We start from the raw sequence: 21,834 nt of genomic DNA, 5'->3' as shown, positions 1-21,834 counted from the left end.
TTTAGAACCATGATTCTCACCCCTGGCAGCACAGTAGACTCACCTGGGGATGTTTTAAGTCCTACTAATGCCTGTGCCTCAGCCCAGGCAAGTTAAATCAGAATCTCGGACAGTAAAGTATCTTTTTAAAAAATTCTCTAGGTGCCCTGGCCGGGTTGCTCAGTGGGTTGGAGCATTGTCCGGTACAACAAAAGGTTGTGGTTTAATTCCCGGTTAGGGCACATAACCTGGAGGCAACCAGTTGATGTTTCTCACATCAATGTTTTTCTCTCTCTCTCCCTCTCCCTTCCTCTCTCTCTAAAAAGCAATAAGCCCTAGAGGGCTTGGTTCAGTGGAAAGAGCATCAGCCTGTGGACTGAAGGGTCCTGGGGTCGATTCCAGTCAAGGGCACATGCCCAGGTTGCAGACTTGATCCCGAGTAGGAGGTGTGCAGGAGGCAGCCGATCCATGATTCTCTCTCATCATGAATGTTTCTATCTCTCTCTCCCTCTCCCTTCCTCTCTGAAATAAACAAAATTTATCTTTATATCTCTATATAGCAATAAAATAAAATAAAAACATTAAAAACATTTTTTTTAAGTTCTCTTGGTGATTCTAGAATGCAGCTGAGTTGGGAGCCTGTGCTTTAGAGGTAGACACGTGGGAACGCTGACAGGTTCTGTGTAACATCCCTCCGAAGAGCTTCCTCGTCTTTCTGTACTTTGAGTCTCAGGGTAAATCCAATCGCTGTGCCAAAAGGGAAGAGAGAAAATTATGTGGGTTAGAGAAGAATTACGTGGGTTAGGCTGGCTTGAAGGTTTGTTTAAGTTTTGGCTTTAGTTCTTTTAACACATTTCTTTCAAAGTGGTCTGTGTTTGTAGCCTCACTCAAGTAATTTCAGACAGATTCAAAATAAATTTTCTTCCGTGATTTTCCTAAAATCTCACCAAACTGAGGCAGCTTTACATACCAGCTACTGTGTAGTGAAATCTTAAATATCTTTTTTGGAAACTCAGGAAACACAAAATGCCAATAAGGACGCTTACTTGGAAAATGGCTTGTGTTGGGAGCATTAATCAATGGTGTGGCAATGACAGCTCTACCCCCAGGGTCTCAGGCTAAGAGTCCATAGGTCTACACCATTGGGGGTGAACCACCTGAATTCCACAGGCTAGTGAGGACCCCCATCTTCATGGGCACGGGGCTGCCAGCCATGACTGGCAGGTTGGATGGTCTTAGAGCCAGCAAGTTGGGTTCCAGTCCCCAGTCAACTGCTTCCTAGCTGTGTGACCTTGGAGAGCTCACTTTCCCTTGCTGAGCTGAGAGAGCTGAGAGCGCCTGCCGTCTAGGGTGAGGCAGCTGTGAGAATTGAATGAGGACTATTGAGTAAGGAGCTTAGTAACATTCCTGGCACAGAATCAGTGCTCACTTTCCATGAATTCTTTTACTGAAGTCAGAAATCACATGGCCCTGGTGCCTTTCCAGTTTGAAGAACTCAGCACCAGACCACACTGACTTGCCCAAATGCCCACATGCTAGGGCTTGACAAGCAGCCACCCTGCCCCTCCAAGATAAGGGTGTGGTGTCCTGAGGAGGAGCAGGAAGAAGGCCCTTTGGGGAAGTGGCAACAGATGGCACCGTTTGGGGGCATAGGTCTGTGTGACTCAGGGCTGCCCTGCAGGGCTCTTTGCCCCCCTCCTATGCCTGATGGGCCTCCGTGTTCTGCACACACAGGCTCGGTTCCACAGCAGAGGGTGGCGAAGCTGGGAGTGATTCACTGGAGGATTCTGGCTGCTGACTTCAGCTTCGGAGGTGGAGGCCAGGCTTCCAATGCAGGGTTTCTGCTGGTCTCCAGGGCACTCTTCTCTCTGCGTTAGTGAGAACTGCAGCCTGGTTGTAAGCTTTAGACAGCCATACTATGTTTTTTAGTTTATAGCATTGGAGATTTGAGGTGAAAGTGTGGTTTTTTTGGTTTTGGGTCAGGCTGGATGGTGGAATCAAACAAACTAAAATAATGTAAATGTTTTATAGTTAAGGAAGAACTTGCTCCACTGAAGTGGAATGAACTATTTCTGAACAACATCACCTTATCTTATTTCCTATTGTCTTTCTGTATCTGTAACCACATGGCAGATGGCATGGGGTGGAGGGTGGGGACTACTCTGAGCCTCATTCTTTTTGCTGTTGTTGTTCATTCTCACCGGAGGATATTTCCCCATTGATTTTTAGAGAGAGTGGAAGGAGATGGGGGGGGGGGGGAGAGAGCGAGAGAGACATCGATGTGAGAGAGACACATTGATGGGGTGCCTCCTTCACACACCTTGACCTGGCCAGGATAGAACCTGAAATCCAGGTATGTGCCTTTGATCCAGAATTGAACTCAAGATCCCTTGGTGTGTGACTCTCTAACCACTAAGCCATGCTGCCAGGGCTGGAGCCTCATTCTTTTTTCTTTTTGTTAATTCTCACCCGAGGACACTTTTCTATTGATTTTTAGAGAGAGTGGAAGGAAGAGGGAGACACAGGGAGAGAGAAACATCAATGTGAGAGAGACACATCAATTGGCTGCCTCCCACACACACCCTGACAGGGCCGGGGATTGAGCCTGCAACGGAAGTTCTTGCCCTTGACCCGAATCAGAGCTGGGACCCTTCAGGGCTGACGCTCTATCCACTGAGCTAAACTGGCCAGGGCTGGAGCCTCATTCATAATGTGTCTTTGCAGGAGAACACAGTGGGTGGTGCTTTGAGGCGCTGGTAACTGGGTGTACCTTCTAAGTGGATGTGCACATGTTACAAATGCTTTTGTGTACACTCAGTTACCAGCGCCTCAGAGCACCACCCACTGTGGGCTGTGGCCAAGGGCAGAGGGCGATAGAAGTGACCCCTCCAGCACCCCGCATCCCAAGCCTCCATGGACCAGGATGACCCGGGTACTCAATGCTCCTGAACCCGAGTCTCTCCACCTCTGCACTGTTGACATTTGGGCCAGAAGTCCTCTGCTGTAGGGGCTGTCCTATGCTTTGTAGGTATTAGCAGCATTCCTGGTCTCTGTCGACTAGATGCCAGTAGCAACCCCCTCCCCTTCCCTGTGACAATCAGAGATGTCTCCAAACACTGCCCGTTGTCCTCTGGGGGCACAGTCACCCTTTTTGGAGAACACTGGCCTAAACATAGAGTGTATTGGCAGGAACATTAGTTAATGTGTCATTTTGGGATATTACAGTCCGACATCAGCACCCAGCCGGGCCCGATCTTGTAGCTACTGCTTCCCTTCGGCCAAAGGCTTTTCCCAAACATTATCGTGTGCCATTTTATAGCCAAGTTTAAAAGAAAAATCTAAACTATGTGTCTACCAGGTACACACGGAGCAATGGTCGACTAGACCTTTCTTGTTTGGAGTTAATCCCCAGCATGAGCCAAGCACAGGGATTGGAACATGATAGGTGCTGGTTGATGTTTGCAATGGCAGCAACATCTTTGTAAAACACAGGTCCAAACTTTAAACTTCCTCTCTGGTAAATTATAGTGAAGCAATGGATGCTCCAAATGATTTTTGAGAATTAACATTTCCCCCCAACTTTAGACATCAGAAAAACGTGTCTATGGGATCAGTCCGTTAGCTTTGAAATTTTCTCAGAACTGTCTTACTGGCAAATTTTCTGGGCTTTTACATTCTGATAGTAGAGCTGAAATTAGCACATATAACTGAGTAATTCTAAGCTTTCATATATATATATATACACAGAGAGAGAGACAGACAGACAATAGTGCATTGAAAGTCTGGGGAGGGGGCAGGAGCCGGGTGGAGGGGGCCAATTGGGGGGAAAAGGGAAGATCTGTAATACTTTCAACAATAAAGATAAATTAAAACAAACAAACAAACAAACAAAAAATAGAAAGTCACAGAGGTAGAAGAAATGGGCTCAGGAAACAAGTTACAGAGGCAAAAAAGGGCCCTGGAGCTTAGGAGAAAGAGATGCGAATAAAACGTGCCTGGGAAAGGGGTAGGGAAGGTCAGAAGTGCCCCATGGAGAGAGCCACACTGAGTCCTCCGTCTTGAGGGTGTTTATCTGAGGTCTCATGGGAGGATCCAATAGAATAGTCATCAGTTTTCCAGGTGTGTCCTTTCAGGGTCATGGTCTCCACTGATGGGTCGGAACCAGGACAGGGGGACCTGAGGTCAGCCATGGTGTCGCTTCTCTGGTTTGTTGATTTTCTGGGCCTGGAATGGGAAACACAACTGAGGCCTAGATGTATATGATGTGGGTTAGAATCACATTGTCCTGGGGGCTCCAGCCCTCTTGTTTATTCCCCTCTAAGGGGGTCTAACCCACATAATGAGCAACATGCCAGGGGAGGGTCCGGACTGCATCACCAGCGATATCCTAGGGGAGGAAAGGTTACCCTGGGGGTGAGGTCCTTGTTTTCCGGGTTTTACCCGTTGCTAGGCACCTGGGGCTTTCTGCCCTGGTGACCTTCAATCCTGGCCCATCATCCTTGCTCTGCTTATGTCTGTCTAACTGCCTACCACACCTTCATCATAAACTCCCGTGTATATAAGCATAAGGCTGGACTAGGTCTGTGTTTCTTGCTTACTTAAGAATTACCTGGGGAGGCTCTTAAAACTTCTAATTCCTAGGTTTTAACCTAGAGATTCTGATTCAGCGAGTCTTATGCAAGGCCTGGGAATGTGTATTTTTAACACTCTCCCCTCTCCCTGCTCCTCAGGGACAGGAGATTTTAATGACCAGGCAAGTTTTGGAGGGGTCACCAGATATGATCTCTTTGGAAAATGCCATCACTACATATCTATTCCACCTTTTTTACTTGCTTTCTCTAAAAATATATATATAATTTCAGAGAGGAGGGAGAGGGAGATAGAAACATCAATGAGAGAGAATCATCCATCAGCTGCCTCCTACACACCCCCTACTGGGGATTGAGCCCGCAACCTGGGCATGTGCCCTAATGGGAATCGAACCGGCGACCTCTTGGTTCCTGGGTCAGCGCTCAACCACTGAGCCATATCAGCCAGGCTTTACTTGCTTTCTTAATCATGGACTTTTCTAACTGACTGTGCATATAAAATGCGAAATTCCAACACTAAAAATCATGGATCTTAGTCTTCTGACTGCTTTCACATCTATTTTTGAATACCTAAGATTAAACTTTTTGAGATAGTTGTGGATTCACGTGCAGTTGTAAGAAACAATTCAGAGAAATCCCATATATCTATTACCCAATTACTTTCAATGGTTTATCTTATGAAACTGGAGTTGTAAGATAATATCACAACCAGGACATTAACATCAGTACAGTCAAGATACAGACCATTTCCATTGTTGGGGAGGAAAATGTTCCTGTACCCTCTAAGGTTCTTTTGGCTGGCCTAATAATCAAATTGACATAAGACAGATAGATTAGCAGGAGAAAATTCTAAGTTTAATAACTCTACTTCCTGGGATGCTGGGAATACAGAGTAATTTGCCAAAATGACAGAAGCCATCACCTTAAATAACACCTTCAGCTAAAGACAAAAGAAGATATTGAGGGTGGGAGTAAATTGTGGAGGATTATAGGAAAAGCTCAGTATACAAGGGTAAGATTGTGGTAGATTAAAGCTCATGCCCTCTCCATTGATAGTGAAGGCGGGCTGTACAGTGAGGGAAACACCCTTACTATTGTGCGTATGCTTTACAGAGGGTAACTTCTACTTGGCTTTTCAGAGCTTCTAGCTTGTCTTCTGGTTCTTAAAATTAACCAGTCTAAAATAACCAACATCCCAAAAGAGGCATATTGTAGGGTGGCAAACTCTCTCTCCCTCACCATCAATCCAAGCATCCCTGTGTCTTAGTCTGTTCAAACAGTACCATAAACTGGCTGGCTTATGCACAATGGAAATTTATTTATCACAGTCTGGATGCTGGAAGTCCAAGATCAAGGTTCCAGCATAATCACCTTGTAGTGAGGGTCCTTTTCCTGGTTCACAGCTGGCAGCTTCTCCAAGTGTCCTCACAGTGGAAGGGGCAAGGGGACCCTCTTTGGTAAGGCACTAATGCCATTATGAGGATTTCACTCTCATGGCGTAAGTACCTCCTGAAGGCCCCACCTCCTAATACCATCATATTTGGCAGTTAGTGTTTCAACATATAAAATCTGAGGGACATCAACGTTCAAACCATAGCACCTCACTTTGCCCTTCTATTACCTAAAGGAGTCCATTTGCCTGCGTGCATCAAAGCCCAATACGACACAAACAGGAGTTTGCCGCAGAGAGTCAGGGTTTATTTTTAGGAAGTGGCCCACACCCAGAGTTACAGGTGAGCTAATGCCCAAAGATGGCTCCCGATGGCTCCCAGGGGAGAAATTATATAGGGGAGAAATCATTAATCCTGGTGACTAAGGGAGTGAGGGTCGTGGTCTCTACTGATTGGTGGGTGCCAGGGTAGGAGTTCAGGGGTTCCTTGGTCAGTGCATCTGGTCCTGATGTCAGCCAAGGTGTCACGCCATCTGATTTCGCTCTGTTTTTCTGGATTTGGAGCTGAAACACAACTGAGGCCTAGATGTGATAGGGAGCTTGACTGAAACTCTGGGGTCAACAGACACGTGACATTGTTCCTAAGATTATTGATGCTGATCAGAACCTCATTGTCCCGAGGGCTTAATGATTAAGGGAGTGGACATGCGTGGGAGAAGGAGGCAGGTGAGTCAGGATGCTGGATGGGGCCAATGTGAATCAAAAGGAAAGAAAGAAGAAAAGGTCATATTAAAGAAATGAAGCTTCTTTTGTGGTTACACTTCTATAGCCACACCCATTCCCCTCCCACATGTTACCTACTACTCCATTGCCTTACCTCTTGGCAACCACTGATCTGTTCTCCATATCTATAATTTTGTTATTTCATGAATGTTATATAAGTGAAATCATATACAGATGCATCTCAACTTATGATGAGGTTACATCCTGATAAACCCATCCGAAGTTGAAAATATCGGAAGTCGAAAATGCCTCTAATACATGTTACCTCATAGCTTCGCCTAGCCTACCTTAAACATGCTCAAACACGATATTCAAAAACCACTGGCAACGCAGTACACTATAGAGCCGTGATGGCGAATCTTTTGAGCTCGGCGTGTCAGCATTTTGAAAAACCCTAACTTAACTCTGGTGCCCTGTCACATACAGAAATTTTTTGATATTTGCAACCATAGTAAACAAAGACTTATATTTTTGATATTTATTTTATATATTTAAATGCCATTTAACAAAGAAAAATCAACCAAAAAAATGAGTTCGCCTGTCACCTCTGACACGCGTGTCATAGGTTCGCCATCACTGCTATAGAGTATCTGATTTACCCGTGTGATCCTGGGGCTGACTGGAGCTCACTACCGCCGACCAGCATCATGAGAAAGTATCACATGCATATTGCTAGCCCAGATAAAGATAAATATTTATAGTTTGAAGTAGGGTTTCTACTGAGTGTTTATCGCTTTTACACCATTGTAAAGTAGTAAGAAAAATCATAAATTTGAGACCATCTGTAGCTTATAATCTTTTTTTTTCTTTTTTCACTCAGCATAATTCTCTGGAGATTCATCAAGATGTTGCACGTATTCATAGTTTATTTCTTTTTGTTGCTGAGTAGTATTCCATGCTTTGGATGCAGCAAGGTTTAACCATTCACCTGTTAAAGGACATCTGGTTTGTTTCTACTTTTGGGCTCTTAAAATAAAGCTGCTATGAACATTCGTGTACAAGTTTTTGTATGAATGTAAATTTTCGTTTCGCTGGGCTAAATGCTGGGGGATGCAATTGTTGTGTTGTATGATAGTTGCATGTTTAATTTTTTAGGAAACTGCCAAACTATGTTCAGAGTGGCTGTACTATTTTACATTCGCATAGACAATGTATGAGTGATCCAGTTTCTCTATGTCCTAGCCAGCATTTGGTGTTATTATTTTTTGTTTCAGCCATTCTGATAGGTGTAAAATGTTATCTCATTGTGATCTTAATTTGCATTTGCTTGACAACTAGTAATCTTTAACATATTTTCATGTGTTTATTTGCCCTCTGTATATCCTCTGGAAAATAATGTATATTCTGTTGTTGGACGGCGTCTTCTAAAATGCTAAGTCAGCTGTCGGTTGATGGTATTGTTGAGTTCCTCTGTATTTTTACTAGTCTTTTGTTTAGTTGTTCTATCAATTGCTGAGAGGGGGGTGTTGACATCTCCAACTATAATCGTGGATTTGTCAGTTTCTTCTTTCATTTCTCTTAGTTTTTGCTTCACATATTTTGCATCTCTGGTGTTTGGTGCATACACATTTAAAATTGCCATGTCTTGCTGGTAGATTACCCTTTTATCTTTACATAATGTCCCTGTCTGTCTCTAGTAATTTTCTTAGAAGTCTATCTGATATTTTCACTTATTTTTGATCTTCTGATTTGGATGTCTTATAAATGAGGCTCTTTTTTTTTTTTTTTTTTATTTAGGAGTATATCATTCGGGTTCAAAGAGGAATTTCTGTAGAAAACAGCTGGCAGGTAAGCATTTGTGTGTGTGTGTGTGTGTGAGATTAGAAAAGTGTTTTAAACTTTCCAACAAAATTCTGACTGTGGCATCTAAAAATCTGGAAAAATGGAAACACGCATAAATAAAAATCACATTTCTTTTAGATATAAATCTTTAGCTTAAAAAAATCTTTGTTATTGAAAGTATTACATATGTCCCCTTTTCCCCCCAGTGACTCCCTCCAGCCCGCCCCTAGATCTTTAGCTTTTAGACGTATATTATAAAAGGCTTTTCTATTGCCAATTATTTGGTTTAGTTTGTATATGATATTACCATGGAGAGTGTCTAGGACTTTGTTCTCTGGCTAGACCCAAAGTAGGATAGGCAAGTTACTTGTTTTGTTCCTAGTAGTTAAAACCTCATCCTGCAGCCTTGGTTTGGGTGGGGAAGTTAGGGTTCAGTCCACCAGGTGGGCAGGTGAGAAAGTGCCCTAGACATTATACCAGGGGTGGGCAAACTTTTTGACTCGAGGGCCACAATGGGTTCTTAAACTGGACCGGAGGGCCGGAACAAAAGCATGGATGGAGTGTTTGTGTGAACTAATATAAATTCAAAGTAAACATCATTACATAAAAGGGTACGGTCTTTTTTTTTTTTTTTTTTAGTTTTATTCATTTCAAACGGGCTGGATCCAGCCCGCGGGCCGTAGTTTGCCCACGACTGCATTATACAGTTTGGACAATGCATTTCATGGACTCCCGAGTTCACTCATGGGCAATTTCTAGTGCTGGTTCCCTCATGGTGTGGCTCTGTTTTCCTCAGTGGTGGCCTCAGAGAGAGAACTTCCTGCGTAGATCTAGAGGTCTTTCCAGTTGACTTGCAGAGGGTGGCTGAATTCTGTGTGGAGGCCATTTCTTCCCACCTCCCATCTTAGCTTGTCCTTCACAGCCCAGCTTGACTCTTACCTCTGTTAAAGAACACAATTCAACAGAGTAAATTCGAAGTCCTCATTGGCTTTTTTTTTTTTTTTTTTAAATATATTTTATTGATTTTTTACAGAGAGGAAGGGAGAGGGATAGAGAGTTAGAAACATCGATGAGAGAGAAACATCGACCAGCTGCCTCCTGCACATCTCCCACTGGGGATATGCCCGCAACCCAGGTACATGCCCTTGACCAGAATCGAACCTGGGACCCTTCAGTCCGCAGGTTAAAGAACACAATTCAACAGAGTAAATTCGAAGTCCTCATTGGCTTTATTAAGTGGTTTGTGAACTGGGCAGCATCCCATCTAGCAACTAGAGAGGTGCTCCGATGAGATGTACAAAATAGGAGGTTCTTATAGGCACAAGGTGGCCGGGACTAAGTTAAAAGAATGGGTTATTTCAGGCAAGGACACCTTTTCAGGAAGGCTGGGTCTTATCAGGCGGATTACCTCACCACTGTCGATCAGGCAATTCCAGACTGAGTGATTTAAAATTCCACTCCTGGGCCCTGGCTCAGTTGGTTGTGTTGTCCCATACGCCAAGGTCACGGGTTTGATTCCCTAGACCTACTGAATTAAATTCTGGGTGGTAGGGTCCTAGGTGACCTCCAGGTAATTCTTCTGCACGTTAACATTTGAGAATCATCAGCAATGGTTCAAGTCAAACTATTCAACAGTAAAATAATTTCTTTCCGAGAGCCTGAAGAGCTAGTAGAATTTGGTGATGGCCTAATCCAGCAATTTTCAACCGGTGTGCCACAAGAATTTTTAAAACATGCTATACCTGACTATTTAGCCAGGGGCACTAACTTATTTTTATTTTATTGATTTTATATATTTTTTATTATTTTTTTTTTTAGGGGCACTGATTCTGACAACAGTCAATACAGCAATAGCCATCTGGTGTGAATGAATCAATATTACACCTTTTTTTTTTTGTCAGATCGGCAATATATATATATATATATGTATGTATGTATGTATATATATTTTTTAATATATTTCTTTATTGATTTCAGAGAGGAAGGGAGAGGAGAGAGAGAGAAACATCAATGATGAGAGAGAATCACCAATCGGCTGCCTCCTGCACACCCCCTACCGGGGATCGAGCCCACAACCCAGGCACGTGCCCTTGGCCAGAATCGAACCTGGGACCCCTAAGTCTGCAGGCTGATGCTCTATCCACTGAGCCAAGCCGGCTAGGGCAAAAATATATATTTTTTGATGTGCCGCAGAAATTTAATAATTAGTTTATGTGTGCCAAGAGATGAGAAAAGAACATCACTGGCCTAATCAATGGCATTGGCACAACTAAGAAAGAAGGTATAGACAATGGAAGCTGGACTTTCTGCCCACAGGGGACTGGGAACCTGGGAGAGGTGTGGGCTGTGGGCCCACTGCCTGCAGGTCTGGACCGGTCTCCAGCGTGGTGGGATCTTAATTGGGAGACGTTTTATCCAGTCAAAGATGAAATGGGCCAAAACCGGTTTGGCTCAGTGGATAGAGCGTCGGCCTGCGGACTGAAAGGTCCCAGGTTCGATTCCGGTCGGGGGCATGTACCTGGGTTGCGGGCACATCCCCAGTAGGAGATGTGCAGGAGGCAGCTGATCGATGTTTCTAACTCTCTATCTCTCTCCCTTCCTCTCTGTAAAAAATCAATAAAATATATTAAAAAAAAAAAAAAAAGATGAAATGGCTTCAAAACTGTCCACCTCCTTAATTTTGATTTTATGTTCAGTAAAACTTTTTCTTTTTTTGGTAAATCATTAAGTCATCTTTCTAGGTGCCTGGTTAATTAGAAAGATATTTAAATGGTGATTTGCCCTGAAAAGATACATCCTTGCTGTCTCTTACCTGTTGGCGTCCTGTTGGCGTCTTACGAGTTTGGCTGGCAGTATCCCATGGCCAGCCGGCTCGGGCACACTGCCAGGCCTGCTTTCTGGGCCTGTGAGTTAAGCAAGTTAAGGACCTTGGTGCCAGTGCCCAGGCTCTAGGATGCCAATAAACACTAAATAAGAAAATGAGAAGAGATGGTCTTTGCTGAATTAAAACGCCACTGTCTTGTCTCTTACAGATTATTAGGAGATACAGTGATTTTGATTTGCTGAACAACAGCCTGCAGGTAAGTCTTTTAAAACACTAACGACACACATTGCTCTCCTGAGATGTCTTAGAAACCAGTTGGAAATGGCAATATCGGGAACACGAAATTAGCAGGTTTCCCTGGCCAATGGAACAGATGTTGTGTGGCTTTAAAAATGGACTTTTGGGAACAAACGTGATTTACAGTAGCGACCCTGTGACTGACTGCGTACCTTTGGGCCACACTGCACCCTTTACCACAGCGATGGGATATGAGTTAACCTCCTTTTCTCAGGGCTGGGAGCATTAAATGGATTGCTAGAGTTGTTCTCTTAGAGATGGAGCTGGAACTCCCTCAGATGCTTTCTCTATACCAGGCTGCATAGTCAGCATTGCAGGTCAACGCTGAGTACTAACTAGAGACTTTTTCGGTGTAACTTTTACTCTTAAATACATAGTTCTAAATCCCTTTGATGTCAATGTCCCTAACTTGGTGGCCATAATGGAAAGAGAGATGAGCTGCAAAGTCTTTGGAAACACAGTCAGTGCTGGTCCTGGAGGGGCTTTAGTACTAAGGGAAATAGTGGCAATTCCACCATGTCTTCTCCTGGCAGATTGGTCTTCACGTGCCGTGGGTTACTGAACACCATTGGGCTGTGTCATAGCTCAGATTGGACTGGTTACACAAAACCCTTTAAACCTGAGCCAGGGCGCTTGGCTTCTTACCAGCTCAGCTGGGAGGTGAAGGACTGCTCCCTTCTTTGGTGAGCTAGACATCGTCACTTAGTCGGAGTGACCTCTGGTCCTATCCAGAAAGGACAGGACTGCTGGCTGGGAGGGAGCATAATGCTTCCTTTCCATCCAAAGGCCATGTGGAAGCACGTGTCGCGTCCACACTGTGAGATTATTTACAACACCGCTGAAAGTATGACTGTCTTATTTGCCTTGCGGTAGGGTTGGCCTGAGTATCTGCAAGCCTTGTAATTGCCATATGGCCATGCACTTGACACATGTTGTCTTTTTAAATTTTAATTATAGTATGACCAATTTAAATCTCCAAATAGAATATTGGCAGAGATTGAATTCTCCTCGTAGCTGGGCTTAGTTGGTTTCCTGTATGGATTTTAATAGCATATTATTTGCTGTAAGACAAAAAGCTGGGCCTGGAATGACACTGTAGATAAGGCACCAACCAATGTGCAGTTCATTCCAGCGTGGATTGTCTCCCAACCCTTCTAGACAGCCCCACGGTGGGGCGAGCATTTGAGGGTTAACATTGAGCCTACTGTGTGTCTTTACCTTTATGAACAAGTTTTAAGGAAGGGGGAGTCATCTTTGTACAGTATTATCCAGCCAGGGCTGAGTAAGAGTTGTGGGAGAAATATTTCTCAAATTGAAATTGCCTAGGCCCAGCCCCTAAGAATGGGGGTGGGGAAGAGGGTTTTATCTCCTCTTTGGAGATATAAGGTTGAATATCTGTGACTATTTAATTATGGCCTTTTTAATATAATAGAGCTTTATTTTTTGCTTCAGTGTAATTTTCCCTTTTAAAATGGATACTTTCTACATGCATCTTATTTTAAATGCAAATATTCATGTGTATTGATGTTGGCTTGTGTTGGGCAGGATATGGCCAGACAGCATTTCAAGTGGGAGGTTTTTCTGGATCCAAGTAAACAAACAGAAGAAAGTACATACAGCTTTTTGGCAACAAAATACTTTCAAAACAGCCTCTATAAAACAGACCCAAAGTATTCCAAAACCACAGACTAAAACTGTGACCATGATTTTCAGTGTCTGATTACCCTTCTGACAGATAATGAGTTCCTGCTGAAGAGAGAGAAATATAATATACACAGAGTTGTCTTGAGTTCAATAGGAAAAATGCCTGAGTGAAAAGAAAAGCAGGATGTAAAATTACACATGCAGAAGAATTTAATTACATGAAATGTTTAGAAAAAAGATTGGAAGGACATATGCCAAAATGTTAACCATGGTGAACCCAGGTGGTAGGATTATGGGTTATGTTTTTTTTCTGGTTCTTTATACTGTTCTGTACTTTCAAAGTTCTCTATAAACAAGCACATGTAACCAAAAAAACCCCACAAAACAAAACAAAAAACAGAAAAAAGCTGCACTTCCCCACTTTATATAGTGAGCATATTTGTGGTAATAGTGAAGAAAAATCACCACCATATTTTAAAGTCAATATCAAGTTAGTGATCATCTAGGGCAGCAGTTTTCAACTGGTGGGCCACAAGAATTTTTTAAAAATATATTTTTATTTATTTCAGAGAGGAAGGGAGAAGGAGAGGGAAAGAGAGAGATAGAGAGAAACATTGATGTGAGAGAGAAACATCCATCAGTTGCCTCCTGCATGCAACCTGACCGGGGATCGAACCCACAACCTGGGCATGTGCCCTGACTGGGAATCACACCAGCAACCTTTTGGTGTATGGACGATGCTCAACCAACTGAGCCACACTAGCCAGGGCTCCGCAAGAATTTTTAAAACATGCAATACCTGACTGTTTAGTCAAGGGCACTGACCTCTTTCCCTTTGTCAAATTAAAAAATGACAATAGCCAACACAATAATAGCTATCCGATGTGAATGAATCAAAATTATACCTATTTTTTGGCAGATCAGCAAAAAATACGTTTTTTTGTTGTGCTGCAGAATTTTTGTAGTTAGTTTGTGTGCCATGAAATGGAAAAGGTGGAAAATTGCTTATCTAGGAAGACAGCATACCAGAAGGAACAGGAATAAAGCAGGAGTTAAAATGACAGGAACTGGGTAGGGAACCCTCAGCCGTGGGAAGGGACCCAGGCTCTGTCCTCTACCACCTCAGGTTACTCTCCTCTCTTGGTCCTCGTTGCCCCCTCTGAACTGGAAGGTTGAACCAGGTGACTTCTCAGGTCTGTTGTAGCACAAAAGGTTTGTTATTTGAATTTTACTGCCCATTGCTCACATAGGAGAGACTCCCCTTTATACACGAAGGGGAAATTGGGACAAACTAAGGCGCTGTTGAGAGTGTAGCAATCCCTAGAATATTCATGGAGATATGCTTGAAGGCATTGTGTAGATTTTTAAAATCTGATACCGGAAGTGAGAGATTAACATTCAGAGTTTGAAGGTTTTCCCTCCAGACAAAAGTTAGTTTTCTTGAAACTGTAATATAGTTTATCATATAATTTAGAGGCTTCTCCTAGCCCAGCATGGGACAGATTCTGGGTTTTAGACCCCATTTCGGCGATCATCTCCCATGAGCATTGTCACTCTGCAGGTGTTATGAATGGAAATTTGCGGGACTTCTCTGCTGCCTTTCTTGTTCCCTTTCCCTTATACAAGGAACTCAAGAAGGAATCCACGGGGCACGTTAAAGAGGAAAGTGGTGGAAAATGGGATGATGGGGGGTCAGGGCTTTGAGCCACCAATGTGGAGGTTTCTAGGAAATTGCTGGCTTAGTGATTTTGTCACCAATGTTGGTGTCTCTCTCCCTCCCTTCTAATTAGTCAGTGGTGTCCTAAACTTTATATGCTGAGATTGGAAAGCATTTTAGAAATTCTAGGAGAAAACTGAAAAAGAAAATGTCTCTTAAATGCTAATCTTTTTTAAAAGACAAGATTTAAAAATAACACACACATTGCATTGTTTTAGTACTTTTAGGAATATTTATTGTGAGATCTTCCACTGGGGCAGGAAAACACCTCCAGTATGTCCAGCAGACTGACATAGCAGGGACACTGTGATCGCAGCTGCTGGCAAAGGACTCTGTTACCCGATGATTTAGAAGAGCTGATGGTTTGCCGGGCAGATCAATACATTTTCCTAAAGTGAAACGAAGCTTGAAAAAATAGATTGGTTGAAGCTTGGAGGCCACAAAGTTTGAAATAGATACAGTATCAAATTCATTCTCACATCCCCACCATGAATGAGAAATAACCCTACTGAGGTTTGAATCGGATATGAGGTGTCTCTCCATTCTGAGATGTGGGATTCTCCTGGGTACACTGTTGGTCAGGTACCCAGTGCAGGCAAATGTGCTGATACCTGTTAATGGCATTTTAAAAAAGTCCTTGCTGTGTATATGATCAGCTTGATAAGCAAAAAGGGTTTCCTTTTCCTTTTTTTAATTGAAAAAAAGTAATAGTTGAGCAATGTAATAATTTCATAGTATAGAAATAAAAATTAATTGACCAACCCACTCCCAGTGGTAGCCATTCTCAAGCAGGTGGTATGAGTCATTTTAGACATTTATTGAGCATATATATCGATATCCTGAGTGAGTACACGCACACACACACACACACACACACACACACCAGATTATATTCTGCAACTTAATTTATTGAGAGTCTTTTTAAAAAATATATTTTATTGATTTTTTACAGAGAGGAAGGGAGAGGGATAGAGAGCTAGAAACATCAGTGAGAGAGAAACATCGATCAGCTGCCTCCTGCACACCCCCTACTGGGAATGTGCCCGCAACCAAGGTACATGCCCTTGACCAGAATCGAACCCGGGACCCTTCAGTCCACAGGCCGACTCTCTATCCACTGAGCCAAACCGGTTAGGGCTATTGAGAGTCTTAAAAAGAAAGAAATCAGTTGTGTTTTCAGTAATGTATTACCTTTGATTACCCTTCATTACTTAATGCTCCTGAAAACATAATAAAGTAACTGGCTTAGATGTATACCTGCTGAGTGATGTGCTTTCTTCATTAGTGTGATTTTTATTCAGCTACTAAAGAAACTGCTCTTCGGTAAAGCCTCATTGTGTGAATAAGGAAAACAACCTGCAGTGTGTGCCTTACCGGTAGTGAATTATGCCACAGTACAAAATTCACTCCAAATGTGCCCTGCCGTACTTTCTTAGGTGGAGAAATAGGCAATTTGGAATTGTCAGGCAACCTTTTCATCTTGTCCAATATCAAGTTCAAGGTCTTCATTGTTATTTGAAAAACACAGAGTGGCACAGGCTAAGTTAGGTTTGCCCACATGGGTGGTTTAGATTACAGCCTTGTCTGAATTCAGGGCAGCCTTCTCTTTAGACCTTCCCCTCAGTCAGTACACATGCCACTGGCACTGCCCTAATGTAAGCACAAGTGTAGAATAGCACTACTCTTTAAAAGTGATTTTACTCATTCAATTAAGATATTAATCTGACGCTTTGTTTTTTAAGTTTGAAAAATAGACTTTAAAGTTTTAAATGATCTGGAAAATGATAGTATGTTGAGCACCTGTATTTATTTTTCTCCTCTCCCAAAGCCACCCTTAAACAGTAAATTGTCTGATACACACACACACACACACACACACACACACACACACACACCCCAAGGACAAATAGGAGAGGAGAAAACTACAACAAAACATTTGAAACTAAAAATCCAGTGGATGAGAACTAACCAATTAATCAGGTATGGGAAGGCAGAATTCTGACATGGGGGTGAATTACCCCACTGGGTCCAATTTACACACAAAACCTCCAAAAGTTTTAGCAGTTGACACTACAGGTGCTGCCTCCGGTGTGGGCCAAGGTCAAGGTAGAATCAGGAGTTGAAAGTATGTTTAAGAAGCGGTCAGGTCCCCAAATCTTCCCCATCTGAGCAACTTACACCTGCCCTTCTCGCTCCAGCAGAAAACAGGAAGTTTATTCCCAGGAGAGGTCAGAACGGTTTTTGGACTGGAGAATGTAGGCACAGTTGAAAATATTTACATAATAAACAGGTGCAGGGACCCCAGCACCCAACCCTCCTCCGCTCCCCAGCTGCCTTCTTCCTCTCGGCTCCCAGAATATTGGCACTTACACCTTCTGGGCAGGAGGCCGGAAGATTCTTTTGAGGGGTCTGCCCAGCCTAAGAGGAAAGAGCTAAAGACTCAGACTAAACACTAAGGTCACACGTTCTCCCAGTGAAACAGCTGAGTAAGGTCATGTGCTACAGTAAAGCCCGCAGCAGACAAGCCCCGCCCCTCACCCAGAGCTTCAAGTCAGCTTTGGGTGCCCTCTCTTAAATATGAGCAGACACTTTTAACATGAAAGATAACAACCAAATCAAACAGGAAAAAAAAAAAAAGAATAAGGAAGCAGAATATATGCAGTAAGCCCTAGCCAGTTTGGCTCAGTGGATAGAGCATTGGCCTATGGACTGGAGGGTCCCAGGTTCGATTCTGGTCTAGGGCACGTGCCCAGGTTGTGGGCTCGACCCCCAATCGGGGGCCTGCAAAAGGCAGCCAATCATTGCAGGAGGCAGCTAATCAATGATTCTCATCATTGATGTTTCTTTCTGCCTCTCCCTCTTCCTTCCTCTCTGAAATCAATAAAAAATATGTATTAAAAAAGAAGAACATTCAGGCACTTCAGAAAAATTCTTTTATAATTTCAGAGAGATAAGAAATTGTATTACATTCAGGATGCTATTTGGGGGCAGGGAGAAAAGAGTGCTTAAAAATAAAAACGATAATAGTAGAAATCAAAACTCTTTAGAAGGGCTGAAAAATAAAGGAAATATCCCAGAAAACTTTTCCAGTAGGAAAAAAAAAAAGGTTAACAAAAGTGGAAAATAGGAGAGAAAAGATAAGAATAGAGGATTAGCCCAGAAGGTCCAATATTGGAAAACAGGAATTCCGAGGAAGGAAAGCAAAGGGCATGGAGGGGAAGAAGTAATGCTGTGATACAGGAAAATACCAAAGAATGTAAGAGTATTAGATGTGTTGGCTTCTAGAAGGAAAGGAGCCGAGCACTCACAGAGATATGAAGGTAGGCCCACATGAAGGCGCATGGAATTCACAAACTGAAGTCAAAGAGACAACCCTAAAAGCTCATACAGAGAGGGAAAAACAAAACAGAATCTGGAATTCTGAACCTTTAGCAGCACCAGAAACCAGAAGACAATTGTTATGCAAGGAGGTCAGACCTCAGCGTACTGCTTGCCGATTCCAAAGAAATAACCCAGAGGACTGGCTGTGAAAGACATGGGTTTGTGAGGACTTGCATGCGCCCCAGTGGTGGCTGGCTGGCTGGTGAAGTTTCTACAGCACAGGTTTTTTCAGCACCGGGCTGAGTAAGAAAGCAAAGCACACGGGGCGGGGGGTGGGTGGGGGGGTGGGCGGGTGGGAGGGGGGCCCTAGCTGTTTCTCTGCAGTAGTTTACAGTCTGGTTCACATATAGAAGCAGTTTCTCTTTGGCCATGTCTTGACCGAGCAGCTGGCCAGCTCCCCGGGCCAGTCCCACAGCACCCTTACAGATGGCTCCACTATATTCCCACAGGGTGGAGGGGGAGTTGGAGCTTGGGAAGGGGCCCATGTTCTCATGTACCAAACAACAATAAAGTTTTCTTTAATCATTGACAGAATTACATATGTCCCCCACTTACCCCTCTTTGCCACCCAGCCCCCTGCCCCACCCCAGGCCTTCATCACACTATTGTCTGTGTCCACAGGCTATACATAAACAGTATGCACGTAAGTTCTTTAGTTAATTTCTTCCCATCCCCTCCTCCCCCTCCTCTATGAGATCTTTCTGTCTGTTCTACGCATCAATAAAGTAATGCTTAGGCCATCATGGCTCAGTGGTTGAGCATCAACCTATGAACCAGGTTGTGGCTCGTTTTCCAATCAGGGCATATGCCCGGGTTGCAGGCTCAATCCCCAGTGTGGGGCATGCAGGAGGCAGCCGATCAATGATTCTCTCTCATCATTGATGTTTCTCTTTCTTCCCTTCCTCTCTGAAATCAATAATATAATAATAATAATAATAATAAAAACATATATATATTAAAATTGTTCTGTTTAAAAAAAGAAAAAAAGAAGAAAGTAATTCTTAAAAATTCTGAAGAAAAAATATTTTTCAACTTAGAATTCTACATCAAGACTTGCTTATCAATCAAGTGTGAGGGGTAGAGGAAAGACAGATTTAGACACACAAGTTTTCAAAAACTTGTCTCCCTTTTAGGAAGTCTACAGAGGATATCGCTACCAAAAATCGGGAATATCTAAGAAAAAAGGGTGGCTGTGGAAAGGGGATCAGCAGGAGGAAGGCGCATGTGCCTCCAGCATGGTGGTGAAGGGAGGGCCCAGGATGCCCAGCTCTGCAGGAGGTGTAGGGACCCTCAGTCCTGCCCGGAGCAGTTTGGTGGGTTCTGGAAGGTACTTCTCAGGGAGATGAAATCGATGCATCTCTGCATGTGAATGTGTTGAGAAAAGGCATAGCCAGAGAGTTTGAAGTTGAATAGAAAACCAAGAAATAGAAAGGAAGCATGTTAGCATAGGAGGCATGGCATTTGGGCTCCGTTGTGAATATCATTACCTAATGTAAACATGAGTACTGCACTATAGAGTTGTATCTATATTGGAAGGATTAGGAACAGGGTGTGTGTTGGGGGGCCGGGGCGGGGGTGAGGTCAGGATAGTGAAAGAACTTAATCCTCATTTTCCATGATAAGAAACTTATAGATAATTCCTAAAAATGAAAAATCAAGACATAACAATTTCAACATTCCCCAATGCCAAACGATTGGCTGGAAGAATTGAACATGGCTGTCTTCGGGGTTTGGGAAACGGATATGTCATCTGGTGTTGAGGGTGGTGGTGGGGAATGTCATGAGACTGTGAATAATAATATAAGACTATTTGACTCTGAAATTACATTCATATGTAAGGTTGATAAAAGAAAAACACTTTTTAAAAATCAAGTTTATAGTTGCTATGCTTAATGCAATATTTTATGAATTCTAAGATGCATAGATTTTTCACATTTTCATATCAGTAAAATTAGGATGCATCTTAACATCTGTGGTGTCTTAGACTTAATGCAATACAATGGCTCAGGATTCTGGTATTATTTCTTATTTGGGAATGACTGAGTATAATCCTTTTTTCTTAAAGATTGCAGGCCTAAGTCTACCTCTTCCTCCCAAGAAATTGATTGGTAACATGGATCGTGAATTCATAGCCGAGAGGCAAAAAGGTCTCCAGAACTATCTCAACGTTATCACCACAAATCACATCTTGTCTAATTGTGAGCTGGTTAAGAAATTTTTAGATCCAAACAACTATTCCGCAAACTACACTGGTAAGCAGAGGGATCTGTGCTTTGCTAGAGATAAAACATGTGGGAGAAACTCTATTTCCAAATGGGAGGATGTGTGTATTTGTTATAGGGCATTATTCATTTACTAATTCTTGCCTGATTGTAATTTACTGAAATGTATAAAAAGAAGATAATTACTTCTAACATGTTTGTAATGTCTGCACAGAAAAATCTGGAAGAGAAGTTATTGTGTCTGTGTCCTTACAGTCTTGTCTTTGTTAACTTCCTCGACAGACTAGAGAGTAAAGAAGCCATGGTAATCTATACAGTGATCAATTGGTTTGTCTTTGGTTCCATTTTTGTATTTATAGCTATACAGTGTGTCTGGTTTTTCTCAGAATTACTTAACAAAACAGTTCGGAACGGTCCTCCCTGTGTTCCCAGTCGTTCACCAAGATGGACTCAGTGCAGAGCATGAGGAGGAGATCGCTCCCCTGGACCAGGTGGCAGTCAGGGGACGGAGGTGGGAGGGTATACGGATTCCACACAAAGCTGGCATCACTAACCTAAGCCTGGCGTCCGCCGAATGGGTGGTTAAATATTGAATTCATCCTGGCGTGGCCTTGAAGAGACCAATGGAAATCATTGTAGAACTGAGCTAAGATTAGAATTCAGATGACTTGTTAGAGCTAAATCATGCTTGGAGTCTTTCTAAGTGGAACTCTGGGTGTTATTAATAGATTGCTTACATGCTACTTTTTAGGTGCTCAAAACACTAGTTTTGAAGCAATTCGAAGGGGGCACCTTCATTCCTGTTTCAGAGAGAGGGAAGTAGAGGCCTGCTTGTCAGGCACCAAGCTTTTCTGCACAACAGACCCACTGGGGAGCCTCACAGAACCTGATGCCCAGCGGCACTCGGCAGGGCAGCTCGTGGCTTTGTTGTTGTTTTTATCGATTTTAGAGAGAAATAGGAAGGGAGGGAAGGAGGGGGGGAGGGGAGGGAGAGAGAAAGAGAGAGAGAGAGAGAGAGAGAGAGAGAGAGAGATATTAGTTTGAGAGATATTGTTCCCCTTATTTATGCATTCCTTGGTTGATTCTTGTATATGCCTGCCTAGGGATCAAACCTGAAACCTTAGCATATTAGGACAATGCTCAAACCGGCTGAGCTCCCCAGCCAGGCTGGCTCATGTTTTAAATCTCCCTAAGAAGATTCCTCTATGCAGCTTAGTTTGAAAACC

The 21,834-nt window shown here is 43.1% G+C and overlaps 1 protein-coding gene across 1 annotated transcript in view; it reads left to right on the top strand.

Annotated features, from left to right (window-relative positions):
* Nucleotides 1-8,478: 8,478 nt before the first annotated feature.
* PXK (PX domain containing serine/threonine kinase like) overlaps nucleotides 8,479-21,834 on the top strand; it is a 50,861-nt gene continuing 37,505 nt past the window's right edge. Inside the window, 3 exon segments of the mRNA XM_023765010.1 lie at nucleotides 8,479-8,529; nucleotides 11,556-11,603; nucleotides 20,452-20,638. Coding sequence (XP_023620778.1) covers nucleotides 20,500-20,638 — 139 coding nt within the window. The 5' untranslated portion in view covers nucleotides 8,479-8,529; nucleotides 11,556-11,603; nucleotides 20,452-20,499.

This window comes from Myotis lucifugus, unplaced genomic scaffold (genome assembly GCF_000147115.1).
Source record: "Myotis lucifugus unplaced genomic scaffold, Myoluc2.0 scaffold_366, whole genome shotgun sequence".
Taxonomy (NCBI): Eukaryota; Metazoa; Chordata; class Mammalia; order Chiroptera; family Vespertilionidae; genus Myotis; species Myotis lucifugus.
The sequence above is the reverse complement of the archived record's forward strand: the minus strand, read 5'-3'. Positions and strand labels throughout refer to the sequence as shown.